The sequence below is a fragment of the Neovison vison genome, chromosome 2 (assembly GCF_020171115.1).
Source record: "Neovison vison isolate M4711 chromosome 2, ASM_NN_V1, whole genome shotgun sequence".
Classification (NCBI taxonomy): Eukaryota; Metazoa; Chordata; class Mammalia; order Carnivora; family Mustelidae; genus Neogale; species Neogale vison.
Window position 1 is genome coordinate 21,949,302 of NC_058092.1, and position 16,355 is coordinate 21,965,656.

The 16,355-nt window shown below is 46.9% G+C and overlaps 1 protein-coding gene across 7 annotated transcripts in view; it reads left to right on the forward strand.

Annotated features, from left to right (window-relative positions):
• Positions 1-16,355, forward strand: part of PTPRU (protein tyrosine phosphatase receptor type U) — a 77,009-nt gene that overhangs the window by 21,633 nt on the left and 39,021 nt on the right. For all 7 annotated transcript variants that reach the window (XM_044237624.1, XM_044237621.1, XM_044237622.1 and 4 more), the window contains 4 exons: positions 8,593-8,901; positions 13,400-13,509; positions 13,831-14,032; positions 14,380-14,482. In XM_044237624.1, the coding sequence (XP_044093559.1) occupies positions 8,593-8,901; positions 13,400-13,509; positions 13,831-14,032; positions 14,380-14,482 (724 nt within the window). The remainder of the gene's footprint in view (positions 1-8,592; positions 8,902-13,399; positions 13,510-13,830; positions 14,033-14,379; positions 14,483-16,355) is intronic.

Sequence of the window (16,355 nt, forward strand, 5' to 3'; positions counted from 1 at the left end):
CAAGGTATTGACATTTATATAATCTGCAGATCTTATTCAGAGTTCTCCGATTTTACTTGTCCCCATTTGTGTGTGTGCGTGTGTGTATTTAGTGCCATACAGTTTATCACATGTATAGGTTTGTGTGTTTATTGCCATAGTCAAGATACTCTTTAGTCAAGCCTTTGTGTGGCTTCTTATATCTATTTTCACCTCCCTCCCTTCTTCCAACCTCAGCTCCTCGTAACCACTAATCTGCCTGTCATTTCTAATATTTGCCATTTCAAAAATGTTATATAAATATGACATCATAGAGTATATACGCTTTTGAAATTGGTTTTTAAAATTTTGGTAACAGGTTTATTGAGATATAATTCACATCTCATAAATTCACTCCTTAGGGTGTGTAATTCAGTGATTTACGGTATATTCAGAGTTGTGTATCCGTCACCACAATCCATTTTAGAACATTTTCATCACCCCAGAAGGAAAGCTTGTACTCTTTAGCACCCTCCACATTTCTTCCTACCACCTCCAGCCCTAGGCAACCATTAATCTATTTTCCATTTCTGTAGAATTGCCTTTTTCTAAACATTTTGTATAAATGGAGTCATACGAGACATAGTCTTGATGACCAGCTTCTTTCACGTCACTCATATTTTCAAGGTTTATCCATGTTGTGGCATGTTTTCTCCTTTATCCTTTTTTACTTCTGGACAATAGCATATTGTATTCAGCTGTACCATTTTTTTACATTCCCATCAGCAGTGTTTGAAGGTTCTGATTTCTCTGCATTCTCACCAACAGTGGTTATTATCTGTCTTTTGATTATAACCTTTGGAGTGGGTATGAAATGGTATCTCAGTGAGGTTTTGACTTGCATTTCACTGATGCTTAATGATATTGAGCAATTTTTCATGTGCTCATTGACCATTTGGATGTCTTCTGTGTAGAAATGTCTACTCAGATTTTTTTTACCCATTTTTAAGTTGGGATATTTGTCTTTGTATTATTGAATTGTAAGAGTTCTTTATATATTCTGGATACTAGATCCTTATCAAATATATTCACAAACATTTTCTTTGATTCTGTGGGTTGTCTTTTAATTTTCTAAACAGTGTCCCTTGTAGCACAACAGTTTTTCATTTTGAGGAAGTCCAATTTGTCTGTTTTTCTTTTGCTGTTTGTGATTTTGATGTCATATTAAGGAACCATGGCCCAATCCAAAGTCACAAAGATTTACCCTTTTTTTCTAAGACTTTTATAGTTTTAAATTTTACATTTAGGCCCTTGATCCGTTTTGATCCGTTTTTGCATATGGTGTGAGTTAGGGGACCAACTTCATTCTTTTTGCATGTGGATTTCCAGTTGTCCCAGCACCATTTGTTGGAGACAGTATTCTTCTCCCATTGAACTGTCTTGGCACTAAGATTGGTTATTTTGGTCAGCATCATTCCCTGGGAACTCATTCAAGTTGTTATGTACATCAGTCATTCGTTCCTTTTTATTGCCGAGTAGTATTCCATGGTGTGGAAATACTGCAGTTTGTTTAAACTGTTAAAAGAGGGGCATCTGGACTGGCTCCTGTTTTGGGCTATTACAGGTAAAGCTGCTGTGAACATTTGCTTTCAGATTTTTGCACAAACTGAGTTTTCATTTTTCTGGGATAAATGCCCAAGGGTGTGACTGATGAGTCGCATGGCAATTGTGTATTTAGTTCCATCAGAAACTGCCAGAATGGCTGTATTGTTTTATGTTCTCACCAGCAATGTATGAATGATCCAGTTTTCTGCATCCTTGTTTGCATTTGGAATTGTCTTTATTTATTTATTTTTTTAACCATTCTGAGAGGTGTGTCATGATATCCCGTCTTGGTCTTAATTTGCCTTATTGTCCTTAATGCCTAATGTTGAACATCTGTCCATGTGCCATTTGCTATCTGTCATCCTCTTTGGTGGACTGTTCATGTCTTTGCCCATTTTCTAATTGGATTATTCATTCTTTCCTTCTGAGTTTTGAGTTCTTTACACATTCTAGGTACTAGTCCTTTGTTGGGTATGCAGTGTATAAATATTTCCTTCTTGCTTTAGCTCATCTTTCCATACTCGTCACCTGGGCTTTTACAGAGCAACCGTTTTTAATTTTGATGATGGCCAGTTTGTCGACATTTCCTTTTATGAGTTGTGCTTTTGATGTCAAGTTTAAGACCTCCTTGCCTAGCCTTAGATCTCAAAGATGTTCTCCTGTTTTTTTTTTTTTTTTCTAAAAGTGTTAAAGTTTTTACATTTTACATTGAGTCTGGTGATCCATTTCGAGTTAATTTTTGGTTAAGATGCAAGGTTTTTATTTTTATTTTTTTGCCAGTCTATATTCTTAAGTGTTTTTAAAAGCTGATTGGGGGATCCATCTAAAATCCAGTTGCATGTCACATTTTAAGAGAACCTGGGTGGTGGCTTGGAGTGTTCAGTGGGAATTACTTTCTAGATGAGGGATCTGGGTCAGGTTACTTAACCTCCTGGAGCTTTTGTCCCCTTATTTTACAGAATGAGAATAATACAAGTCTTCATCACACAGGGCTGGTGTTAAGGTTCATTCAACAAATGTTTATTGAGTGCCTGTTATATGTCAGGCACTAATATAGGGATATAGGACTGTGACCATGACAGACCAAGGCCATGTGGGTTCCTCCTGCCCTGCAGGAACTCTACATGGATCTCAAATGGTGGCGGGAGCAGACAGTAAAACAAGTGAGATACATAGTTTGTCAGATGATGATAAGCGCTGCGTAGAGTAAAGCAGGGTGGGCTGGGGTGGGGGTGCAGATTGGGTGTGGGGTAGGGGGATTGTTGTTTTAAAAAGCCCCAGGGACCATTTGATTGAGAAGGTGACTTTTGAGCAAGCCCTGAGGGAGTTGAGGACTGAGGACTGAGGACTGAGAAGGACTCAGCCATGCAGGAAGCTGGAGAAATTGCTTGGGGTGGGGGTGGGGGGGGTGGGAAGCAGGGTGACATCACCTACTTTGTTTAAAAGGATGACTCTGGCCCTTTTGCAAAGAATAGATTCTAGGAGGGCGAGGGGCCAAGAAGGGCACACCAGTGAGGAGGCTGCTGTAACGGGGCGGCTGCGAGATGTGGAGGCTGGCGGCTGGAGGAAGTGGAGGAGGTGGCGAAAAGTGGTTAGCCTCTGGGTTTATCGTGAAGGTCGAGCAGACCGCATTTGCTGATGGACCTGCTGTGCAATACTCGAGAGGGGAAGTAGAGAGAAGGCGGGGATGGCTCCAAGGTGTTGTGCTTGAGCAGCTGGACGGATGGAGTTGTCATTTACTGGAAAGAAGCAGACTGCAGAGGGGCAGGTGTGATGGGGTGCCGTAGATCAGGAGTTCTGTGCTGGAGAAGTTGACTTTGAGATGCCTATTAGACGTTCAAGTGGAGATAGCCATCAGGCAGATGGATTTACGAGTGGAGCTCAGGGAAGAGGTTTAGGCTGCAGATATAAATTTGAAAGTCATCACTATAGACATAGATGGTATTTAAAGCCACGAGACTGGATGAGATCTTTTACCCTGCTGGTTCTCAACTGGGGGTGATTTTTGTCTCCCGGGAGACATTTGCGGTGTCTGGAGACATGGGTTATTACAACTGGGGGTGGAGTGATAGTGGCATCTGAAGGGTAGCGGAAGCCAGGGAAACAGCTGAACATCCTACAGTGCCCGAACAGCCCCCACAACAGAGAATTATCTAGTCCAAAATATCAGTGGTGCCAGGGTTCAGAACCCCAGATTTAGTCTTGAGATTTTAGGGAATAAGTGAACATGGGAAAGAGAGGAGGTAGGAGGCCTGCACCCTCGTGCCTCCCAGTGCTTCGTGTTAAGTGCAAATAATGGCCATAAATGTGCTGAATCCAAGTGAAGATGGGGCCTGACATACAGTAAGCACTCAGCAAATGACAGTTGTCATGGACAGTTGCCCATTCTGCTCTGGTATTCAGAATAAAAGATATCAGAGCAAAGGGGTCCACAGACAACCTCTCTTCTCCTCTCCTGAGTGTACAGGTGGGGGAGTGAAACCCAGAGAGGGGAAGGCACTTGCCTGGGGATGGTACAGTGGGGCCCGGACCGCAGGCTGCATGACGACAGTGGTAGTTAACTCCCATTCTATAGATGCATATACTGAGACTTACAGAATTAGTCACTTTTCCAGATCCGCCCAGTGAGTTCAGTTAGAACTGAAGTTTGACTATCCCGATTTCCAGGGAAGTGTTTGCAAACCACAGCAGGCACGGGGACAGCAGGTGCCGTCATGGGCTGACGTGGCCATGTTGTATTAAGCGCTGCTGAACACGTCCCACAGGCTGGCAAGGACAGATGCAGGGGCCCAGGACCAGAGAGAGAAAACCCAAATGACTCCGCCTCCGCATCTTAATGACATGTTCCCCTTGGTTCATTGATGTACCCTGCCCCCTTCCCCAGCACCCTGCTTAGGCGCCTTGGTCAGCAGTTTTGCTGTTGGCCAGCTGTGCTGTCCTCTCCCTCGTCGATCTACAACCCCCTTCCTGCAATACGATTTACTGTAAAAACAGTAATGTAATGTCAGGAAAAGGCATTAAAAAAAAATCACTCTAAACCTTGCCATCCTTGCCCAGTTTTTCAGTCTTCTTCGAATCTCTGCCCATATGCCTTCGGTACACAGTTTTACACCCTTGTCATTGGGATGTAGAAAGCGTTCTGTAGTCTGCTTCCTCTGCTTCGTGGTGTCCCATGTGTGGTGTTGTTTATAATTATGTTTACTGGCTTACGGAAGTCCAGGCAGTGTCTCCATATTGCTGAACGATTGTGTTTCCAGATCCTTATTATTATAAGTAAGACTGCATTGCAAATCTTAGGTCTTGTAGTGTTTTTTTTTTTCCCCTCTGAGTAATTTCTTGAGGATAATCAGGAGCGGCTCAAGAAGGGGCTTTGACATATATTGCTTTAACAAATGGTTATATAGAATTTGCACTTTGGAGAGCCCATCGGATTTGAACTTGGGGGCACCCGGCCTCGCTCTGAAGCCCCTTCCAGGAGAGAAACAGTTGAGTGGTATAGGGTTAATGCATCCTATTAGAATTATTCAAATCAACACATTTTGATGTAATGTCTCAGGTGTTAACTGTGAGCCTCCTTGTTCATTTCCCCCGCCCCAGACCCCCTCCCCCGCCACACATCTGACCTTTGATCTCTGAGTGGCCTGCAGCCCTGTGGAATTTGGAGAGGGATGGGGCTTCGAGAGCCCTAAGTTCTGTTTTGCCAGTGTGTCCTGGCAGCTGAAGAGAGTCTGGATGCCAGATGGTTTTTGGAAACAGAGAGACTCATGAATTCACACCCTTCAATCAACATATCAGTCTGTAGTCAACAAACTATTCGAGCCCCTGGATCTGCCCAGATTCGATCAGGGTGGTGGGGGGAGAGAGAAGAGGAGACTGAGCTTTCTTTTCAAAGATCCCTCAGTCCAGTGAGGTCGGTGGGGGCTCACATGGCTTTTGGAGAATGAGGCACCAAGCACGAAGGTTGAATTTTAGCCTTAAGGTTAGACGTTTGTTATTTTGTGCCATACGACGTGGTTTTTATCAAAACCCAAGTAGGTTGCCAGTATTTAAAAATCTGGAGGTTTCACATAAAAATCTGAATTTCTGGCTTCTCTTAAAAAATGGGAGGATCTCAGGGCGCCTGGCTGGCTCAGTCGGTGGAGCGCACGACTCTTGATCTCCAAGTTGTGGGTTTGAGTCTTACGTTGGGTGTAGAGATTACTTAAAACTAGAATCTTTTTTTTTTTTTTTAAAGGGAGGATCTGGCCATCCTGAGTCTATAGTCCTTTATGGGCATATTGCCTGGAGCTGAGTAGCAGCTGTCCCTTTTGGATGGGACACTTACTGTCCTGTTTGTCATAGTTCCAGCCCAGCCTATGTCACCAGTTCACAGTAACTTCTTGTGCCTTTGTTTAAACGCTGTAGGAGGGCAAAGGCAGCCGTGTATGTTGGCCAGTTCTGCAAGGATGGAAAGGGGCCAGTGTCCCCAGGGGCGGGGATGTGAGCAGAGCTGCTGGGAGCAAATAAATCAGTGGTACTTGGGCTCCCTAGATACCCAGGGACAGACTGTACACACCGGGCAGCCAGGACCAGAGCCTGGAGGTCAGGGAATAAGCCAGGATCTCTGAACAAGATGGCAGAGGGAGCGCACACAGAATCCACCCCCATCCACTCCAAGCACCTAAGAGTGTGGGTTAAAACAAAACCACATGGAAAAACCCGAGGGAAATCTCTGGGAGGCAGGAACAGGAGAGGAAACATAAGCATGGTCAGTGGGCTTGTGGCCAGCAGCCCTCAGATGGCAGTGAGCAGTGGGACCAGACCCCTAACATTCATGTCGGGTGGGGATCGGGTCTGCCTTGCTGGTGGGGAGGAGGGAGCCCGACTTTGCAAGAAGTCAAGAGGTGGGCCTTGCTCCTAGCAGGGGCTGACATACCTCTTTGGTGGCCTGATAAATCACTGGAGGCCACCACTTGCCCATGGCCCCGGGGAAGGAAGGAAAGCTCTGGTGGAAATGAACTTTGTCTTGGGCTGTACTTGGGCTGGCATTGTACTGAGTCTAGAGCAGCCTGGGCTGGTGTTTCCCTCTGTGTCTCTTTGTAAAGAGCATCCTGAGCAAAGGAATCCTGTAGAAACGGTAATAGGGTCGTACTTAATCATCTCAAGAGGCCAAGCAGCCAGGCTTTCTCATCTGTTCACTAAGGCGTGTCCCGAGAGTCTCTAACTGGGGACGCTTCGCGGGTGCTCATGGGATTTGAGGGTACTATATATTTTATGTGTGTGTGTGTGTGTGTGTGTGTATAAAATCTGCATCTCACAGAGTTTGGGTGCCAGTCATTGCTAGTATTCTTGGCTTCTTCCATCATTTCCTTGATGAGGAAATTGAGGCCCAGAGCCTGGAGATCACGTAGCTGGTCAAGGCAGATGGAGGACTAGAGGCTGAGCACCTGAGCTCCATCCTGCCTTTGCTTCGGAAGCCTCGGGGTCCTTTACCATTTTATAAGTGACTTCACAGATGCACCCAGAGGCTGTGAATTGCAGCACTATGTTCCTCCCATGCACGGGGTGTGTCGGGGGGGTGCGGCTGTCTGTCCCTCCTGAGGCATCTGTGTGATTTTGTGCTGGTTGTTCCTGGACACTGACTTCCTCAGGGCGAGGCAGGTAGTGGTTAAGAGTCTGAATTTTGGAGCCGGCCTGTCCAGGTTTGCCTCTCAACTTCTCCACGTGACTATCCAGGCCACTGACTCTGGGCAGCTTACTTAATCTCTCTGTACCTCCATTTCTACATCTGTGTGACGGGGCTAATAATGGCCCCTGTCTGTTGGATTACAGGGTGGATTCATTGTGATAAAGCATTGTCAAGCCTCTAGAGCAAGGCCTGGCTCAGGCAAAGGCCCCCCCCCCCCCCCCCCCCCCTGCCTGTTAAGGGCCATTGTTGTTGTTGTTATTGTTATTTATCTATTTGAGAGAGAGTGAGAGAGTGAGTACGTGCTGGGGAAAGGGGCAGAGGGAGAGGGAGAGAGAGAGTCTCAAGAAGGGCTCGATCTCACAACTCTGAGATCACAACCTGAAATCACAAGCTGAAATCGGGAGTCAGACCCTTAACTGGCTGAGCCACCCAGGCGCCCCCCCCCATTGTTGTTACTGCCTTTCTAGAACAGATTGTGTTTCCCTTTTTGCTTTGGCAAAAACTCATCACCCAATCTTCTCTTAGACCTGTGTGGGACCTAATGGCACACAGTTCTGTTTCCCTAACATTCTCTGGCGCTATTTAATTATTTGGCTGTCATTTCCCCCATCATCCTGATGTCTGTATCTTATCCTATCGTATGTACTACTTAAGATGTTTCAGAACGTTTGGAATTAGTAAATTAAAAAAATAGAGCATTTGGTCGTTTCAGACTGTCCAGTGCCCTCCAGGATGATCTTGAAATAGAAGGTGAACAGTGTTATTAAAAAAGAAGAAGTGTAGGGGCGCCTGGGTGGTTCAGTGGGTTAAGCGTCTGCCTTCAGCTCAGGTCATGATCTCAGGGGCCTGGGATCGAGCCCTGCATCGGGCTCTCCGATCAGCAGGGAGACTACTCCCTCCCTCCCCCCGCCTGCCTCAATGCCTGCTTGTGATCTCTGTCAAATAAATAAATAAATAAATAAATAAATAAAATCTTTAAAAAAAGTATAGCTAACAGTTTTGAAGGCCTGTTGTGTATCAGCCATTGTCATACGTGCTTTGCACACATTACCTTTAACTTCACAGCCATCCTGTGAGGTAGGGCATATTATCCCATTTTGTGGGGAAGGACACTAAGGTTTGAGGGCAAAGGGACTCAGCTGGTGGTTGCCAGCAGCAAGGGGCAGAGGTCGCATTCACATGTGGCCCCGCCTGACTCCAGCGCCCACACTTCTACTTCCTGTTCCGTGTCCTAGGTGGTCTCTTGAATTCTGGAGGACAAAGGAGGGATGATCTCAGCGGCTGATATTTTTTCTCTCTTGTCCCACTTCTTCTCTTCCTGTTTCCTCTACCTTCTGCTCTCTGCTTCCTGGGTTCCCCAGAACCCATGAGGGCCCCCAAAGGCCTGGCTTTCGCTGAGATCCAGGCTCGCCAGCTGACCCTGCAGTGGGAACCTCTGGGCTACAACGTGACACGTTGCCACACGTACGCGGTGTCCCTGTGCTATCATTACACGCTGGGCAGCAGCCACAACCAGACCGTCCGGGAGTGCGTGAAGATGGAGCGGGGCGCCAGCCGCTACACCATCAAGAACCTGCTGCCCTACCGGAATGTTCACGTGCGGCTCATCCTCGCTAACCCCGAGGGGCGCAAGGAGGGCAAGGAGGTCACTTTCCAGACGGACGAGGATGGTAAGAATCCCAGCCCTGGTTCCTGGTGTACTGAGTGCCTTCCACAGACACCCTATGTGAGGCTGCAATGTTTTTTAAAAAAATGCTGTATTTCTTTTCTTTTCTTTTCTTTTTTTTTTTTTTTGAGAGGGTGAGTGGGGTGGGGGGCAGAGAGCACAGGGTTGGGGAGGTCAGAGGGAGAATCTCAAGCAGACTCCCCATTCAGTGCAGAGCCCGACTTGGGGCTTGATCTCACAAGCCCGAAATCACCACCTGAGCCAAAGTCAAGAGTCGGGCATCCAACGGACTGAGCCACCCAGGTGCCCCCAGGCTGAAATATTTCTCGGAAATTTTTTGCTTCCGATTCAAATAATTAAAACAATGAAGGAATGACCAAGGAAACAACAAAGGCTAATATTTATTCTCTGGAAGATTTTGGGTTAGATGGGTTATACTTTTTCTTTATATGTTTGAAAGAATTCAGCACTGAAGCTGTTTGGGCCTGGGGTTTTCTTTGTGGCCATGTTTTTTAATCACAGTTTTATTTTTTAAAATAGGTTTTTGAATATTAAGATTTTCTATTTTAGTATCTGTTTGGTGTACTGGGCTTTAAGGAATTTGTTGATTTCACTTAAATTGTCACATTTCTTGACATAAAGTTGGTTATAATCTCTGATTATATTTATTTAATTTCTGTAGGATCATTAGCATGTGTCCCCCTTTTCTTTCCTGATTTTGGTAATTTGTGTCTTCTCACCATTTTCTTGCTAGGGGTGTGTACAATTTTAATCTTTCCAAAGACCCAACTTTGGGTTAGTTGATTTCCTTTACTGTATATTTTCTATTCTGTATTTCCTTTTTAATACTTTCTTTAGATTTTATTAGCTGTTCTTTTAGCTCTTTGAGATGGAAGCTTATTAGATCATTGATTTTGAGCCTTTCTTTCTTTCTCTCTCTTTTTTTTAAAGATTTTATTTATTTATTTGACAGAGAGAGAGAGAGAGATCACAGGTAGGCAGAGAGGTAGGCAGAGAGAGCGGGGAAAGCAGGCTTCCTGCTGAGCAGAGAGCCCGATGCGGGGCTTGATCCCAGGACCCCGAGATCATGACCCGGGCTGAAGGCAGAGGCTTAACCCACTGAGCCACCCAGGTGCCCCCCTTTCTTTATTTCTTGTAGATATATTTAAAGCTATAAAGTTCCCTTGAAGCCCCGCTTTAGCTGCATCCCATGAGTTTTGATGTGTTCTGTCTTTGTTATTATTCAGTTCAAGGAATTTACTAACTTCTGCTGTGATGTCTTCTTTGACTCAAGAGTTAGAATTACATTGTCTGATTTTTAAGACTTCCATAATTATCTGTGATTGGTTTCTAGCTTAATTCCTCTGTGGTCAGAGTGCACACTCTAAATAATTTTGGTCTTCTGAAATTTGATCCTTGCTTTATGGCCCAATGTATGGTTAAATTTTGGGACATGTTCCATGTGTAACTGAAAAAATTGTGTGTTCAGGTCTTGCAGGGTACAGTGTTCCACTTTTGTCAAACCAATACTGATAATGCACTCATTACATGTCAGGCACTATTGTGAATGCTTTTCATATAAGCCCCAGGACAAGCCTAGGTGGTAGGCAACTATATACTATCCCCATTTTACAGGTAAGGTCACATAGCTAGGAGATAGGTAGCCAAACTGGATTTTAGACCTGGCTGTCTGCTTCATTCTTTTTCTCTTTTTTTTCTCCTGAGTGTAGTATTTCTTTTTCTTTTTCTTTTTTTATTTTTTTTTAAAGATTTTATTTATTTATATGAAGAGAGAGATCATAAGTAGGCAGAGAGGCAGGCAGAGAGAGGAAGCAGACTCTCTGCTGAGCAGAGAGCCCTCTGCAGGGCTTGATCCTGACCCTGGGATCATGGCCTGAGCTGAAGGCAGAGACTTTAACCCACTGAGCCACCCAGGCGCCCCCAAAGTTTTCATTCTTAATAATGGTACTGTAATACCAGCATAGATCCCAAGCCTTCCCCTAGATTCCTGTAGATGTACAGGTTCTCAGAGCTCCTTGGTTGACAATTTTTCTCTACTCTCTACATGTGGACTTTTCTCTTCTGTACAGCAGTGGTGCAGACACAAAATTCAGCTCCTTCCTTGATTTCCATTTTCCACAAAGCCCCCTTACCCATGGCAATGTGTCTGCCCTAGGCCCCGTGCTGATGTGCTGAGTTTTTACTGGGGGTGGGAGTGAGGACTGGATTTACCCTGAAGTGCATTGCAAATGCAGAGAAGAGAAAACTTAACTTTTTTCCTTCTACTTGTCTTAAGTTCATTGGTTGGGGCCCTATAAATTAGCATGAGAATAGACATTAACAAGAGAAAAACAGATAGGAATTTATTACCATGTGTGTGTCACACACAAACACATACACACACACAGAATTACTCAGTGATGCGTAACTCAAAGGAGTGGCTGAAATTTGGGCTTACCTTGTGTCTTAACACAAGAACAATGAATTTCTAGGGAAGTAGTGTGATGGGAAAAGGACTTTGGGATTCTAGGGACAATGGATTATGTGGAGGCAAATGTATGGGGAAACTAGTGATAGGTAAGGACTAGTTCATAAAGTTTAGGCAGATTCTTCTGGGCTGCTGTGAGTCTAGTGTTGACTTGGTGCTAACTTCTTTCCTTCCTGCTAGGGAGGGGAGGGGGGCACTTTTACAGATTTATGTCCTGCTTTTAGGCAAATGCAGAGGGCAGAGAGTTTTCTTGTATCTGCTGCTTCTTGATTCAGTTCAAAGTAATCCTTAGGCCAAAGTGGTATATTTGGGGATGGCCTAGTCTACTACCCTTCGCAATCAGACTCAGGTTCAACATCAGACCCCTTCCTTGTTAAAGTCGGTTGACCTCTGTCTCCCCTCTCCCCCAGGTATGTTATGGCTGCTTTACCTGGCTCTGACCGGGCCTCACTTGGGCTGCTTGTCCTTCTTTCTCTGTCCCTCTCCTCCTTCCTTCCAGTAACTGCTCTTTACTTAATATTTTTTTTTTTACTTTTCATGGAAGTATTAGTATAAGTACTCCTAGGAAGTACACTTAACCTGAAGTGGACAGCTCAGTGAATTCTCACAGACTGGACACACCAGGATAACCCCTACACAGATCAAGGAATAGCATTAGCAGCTCCCCAGAAACCTCCTTTATGTACTTTCCCACTCACAGCCTCCCGAGAGTAACCATTATCCCAAGCTATAATGCAATAGATTAATTTCTGCTTGGTCTTGAACCTTCTATCTGGAGTCATACACAGTGTATTCTTTTTATGACTGGCTTCTTTCTCTTGACTGCATGTGAGGGAGCCAGCCATGTAGTGAATCCAGTTCTAGGGAATTCATTCTTATTACTCAGCAGTCCGTTACGTGAATCTACCACGTTTATTTTAATAATATTATATTTTAATTTATATTACATTATATTATAATCGAATAATATCAAAATTCCTATTTTAAATTTTTAAATTTTCTGTAAGAAACATCCTTGTAGATTCTTTTCTTTGGAGCGGGGTGTGTGTGTGTGTGTGTGTAGATATACACATTTCCAATCGGTTAATGCCTGGGAATGGAATGGTTAGGTTATGGGATGTATGTTCACAATAAGTAGATCTATCCAGACAGTTTTCCCCAAGTGCTGGTGACAGTTTACACGCCCACTAGCAGCGTGTGAAGATTTCAGTTGCTCTGTATCCTCACGAACACTTGGAATTGTCGTTTTCATTTTATCACATTGGTGGTTGGAGGGTGGGGTTGCCTTGGGGACTGTTCATTTTAAGGTGGTTACCTTGGGCCCTGCTTTTCCCTGCCTTAGGATTTCGGCTTCCCCACAATGGTTTATCAAGGTGTTTTCCTAAAGACTATTCTCTTCCTAGAAGAAATACCCTGTGACTGCTGTTAAGATGGTGCTTTAGAGCCAAACCAGACCAAACCCGACCGGAAAGGGTTTATGCGAAAATGCTAATGGTGTCTCTGGGTGATGGAATTCTGGGTGCCATTGATTTTCTTGATGCTCATTTTGATTTTCTGCACTGAATGTAGTTTTTGTGTAATCAGAAATTTTTAGACAAGAAAACATTTCCTACCCAGAATCCCGCCACTCTAATGCAATTGTTTCCATTTCTCTGACAAAGGTCTGTATTTTCTGAAAACCACTCAACTGGAACAAAATAGGAACATTCAGACATTCTCTGCTGAATGCAGGCTGCTTAGTAATGAAAATGCAGCTACCTTCTTTGAGTTCTTAGGAACAGGTGGAATCAAATGAAGTTCCCGATATTTACCTTGGCGCTTCGTGTCCATCGCATCATTTATTTGGTGAGGGTGGAGTTGTTTTCATTCCCATGTCCCAGACGAGGAAGCCGAGGCTGAGGGAGGGTGAGTTGTCACAGCAGGCCAGCTAGGAAACAGCAAGGCTGGAATTTGAATTCAGGCGTCTGGCTCCAAAGCCGGCTTTCCCTTGCCCTGGGCCACCTTTCCCTTGCAGTGCCTGGTGGGATTGCAGCTGAGTCCCTGACCTTCACTCCCCTGGAGGACATGATCTTCCTCAAGTGGGAGGAGCCCCAGGAACCCAACGGCCTCATCACTCAGTATGAGGTGGGTTTGGACCTCATTACAGCGGGGGGATCCCTGGTGGAAGGTGGGCGCACAGCTTGGAGAGGGAGATGCATGGCGGGGCAGAAGTGATCACTGAGGTTCCTTCTCCTGGTCAGGGTCTGTGCCTTGTGGGTTATGGGGACAGGGGCCCTGAAAGAAGAGAGGTGAAGGTGCCCAGAGGTCTGGGCTATGGGCATCCATAGTCCCATTGAACCTCTCCCATTTTCCTAGCCTTCTCCCTAGCTCTCCTGAACTACGATGGGTGGGAGGCTACGGGGCCAGTGATGACCTTCCCCATCCCTGTACCTGCCCCACCCCTAGATCAGCTACCAGAGCATTGAGTCGTCGGACCCGGCGGTGAACGTGCCGGGCCCACGACGTACCATCTCCAAGCTCCGCAACGAGACCTACCACGTCTTCTCCAACCTGCACCCAGGCACCACCTACCTGTTCTCTGTGCGCGCCCGGACGGGCAAAGGCTTTGGCCAGGCAGCACTCACCGAGATCACCACGAACATCTCAGGTAACCCTGCCCAACCCTGGCCTGACCCCCTGAGAGGTAGCTCCCAATCCCAGGGTTCTGTAGGCAGAGGGCACATTGCGGGGGTGGGGGTGGGGTGTCCTGGGGATATCTCTCGAATGTACCATTTAGGGGTTAAGCTCAGGGGTCAGGGAGGATTAAGTCCAAGGGGTCAGGAGACTGTGGAATCTGAGGGCTGAGTTTAGGGGTCCGAAGTCAGGGAAGCTCAGGTCAGAGGGAACAAGGCTGAAGGGGAAGAGATCTGAGGACAGGAAGCAAGGAGGCTAGAGGCCCGACCTTCCTAGTCTAGTGGCCAGGCTCCGTGATTACATTCCTGTCCCCTTTCCCAGCTCCCAGCTTTGATTATGCTGACATGCCGTCTCCCCTGGGCGAGTCTGAGAACACCATCACCGTTCTGCTGAGGCCAGCACAGGGCCGTGGCGCGCCCATCAGGTGGGAAAACCTAAGTGGAGAGGTGGGAGGTCAGGGCCATAGGGAGGAAGCTCCTCCTTGACCCAGAGCCCCCCGCCCTGTGGGCCAGCGCATCCTCATCCTCCCTCAGTTTCCTGCTCAGGGCTCAGAGTGTCTGGAGAATCATGTTCTGTGGTTCTGGGCCGGTGGAAAGCCTGCAGCCGCTCCCCCCTGAAGCCATGGGTGTCTGATGGTGATTGGTGTGAGATCATTGGGCAGTGATCAGCCTGGGGAGGTGTGACTGTCCAGTCCTCTCCTGAGGGTCTTCCCTCAGACATCTTGGAGAAATGAAATTCTGGGGGCCTTATTTCTTCCCAGCTTTTTCCCGAGAGGGTCCTGGCCAGGGAGACTCAGCCTTTCTAGAAGGCTGGGGCAGCTGGCAAGACAGGGCTCTCTCTCTGGAGTAGCCTAGAACTTGGCTTCTCCACTTTCTTCTCCCTAGAGAGAACTGGGGCTGGAGACAAGATGGTGTGTGTGTGTGTGTGTGATAAAGACACATACTTGTGTACAAGCAGTGTGTGGTATGGAGGTGTGAGTGCGTGTGTGTGAGAGCGTGAGGGTATTTGTGGATGTGTCTGCATGCCTGCTCTCAGTCAGACCCTGTGTTTGTGATTTCACCTGCACAAGTCATTTTATCCTCATGGTGGCCTGTGGCAGGGGGAGCTGTCTCCTTATTTCACACGTTGGGAAACAGGCTCAGCGGCCTTACCCCCCAGGTCACACAGCTGGCAGGCGGTAGCGCTGGGGTTTGGAACCCAGGTTTGTCTGCACAGCCTCTACCTTTTCTTGAAGTCACAGAGCCTCCCTGTCCCTCCGGTCCACCCCATCCTCCCACAAAGATGTGTGCACCTGGAGAGGTGATGGCCTGTATTTGGGTGTGGGAAAATCCTGCCAAGTCTCTGAGAAGGTAGCGGGTTGGCCACATGCCCTTGACACCCCCTCATGTCCTCACTCCCCTTCTCCTGCTTTTCCTCCCCTGTGTTTGCTACTGCAGAGCCTGTCTCAGGCTGCTTCCCAGACTCTCTGGACAACGTTAGGGTGTTTGAGGGGCATTTTACATTTCCAGGAACCTCAGGGCCTTGTGCAGCTGAGCCTGGGAGCAGGCGTAGTAGCTGTGTGACCTTGGGCACGTCCCTTTACCTCTCCTTTCCCTTGTCTGCATACTGGGGACCATCCCCAGTCAAGATGCTTTGTTCAGTGTTGACTGTTATCACCTCCTGGCGGGGTTTGGGGCCAGGGGAGGCCTGACCTTGACCTGGGAAATGGAGGCTGAGGGGGGCCTGGGCTGGTGTTTGCAGTGTGCTAGTGACGAGGGACGAAGCTGTGTGGCCCCAATCCAGGGCACTGGGGTGATTCCCCCACAGCTCCGAAGCTCGGAAGAAACAGCTGGAGAGCCAGGGAAAGGCACTGCTACTTCCCAGAGTGCAGCTGTCAGAATGGGTGTCACACGCCAAGACGTGACCGAGCCTGTGACTAGAAATATTTGTATTTGTCAGCACTCACTTATTTACTCTCGGCTTTGTTCCACCGAGGATTTGGAGGAGCTCACAGCAAAAGGGCATTCAGTAAACTGATAAAAATAAATAGAAACACACAAGTCGGGACCAGGAGACACACATCAGAGGGAATGGGGACGAGGGAACACAAATCAGCTGTCAGGACCTGGAGATGACAGTCTCCGAGTTGCAGACTCGAGGTCCCTCCAGGTTGGGAGAGTACCAGATGCAGGATTCGTGTGGCCTTGCTTGCTTGCTCCGTGACTGTCTCTCTAACTGGAGGTCAGTTCCAGGAAGCCTAGGTCCCCAAGTGCCCACCTAGCATGGGCCCAGCGTCTGAGCTCATGCACTTTCTGAAT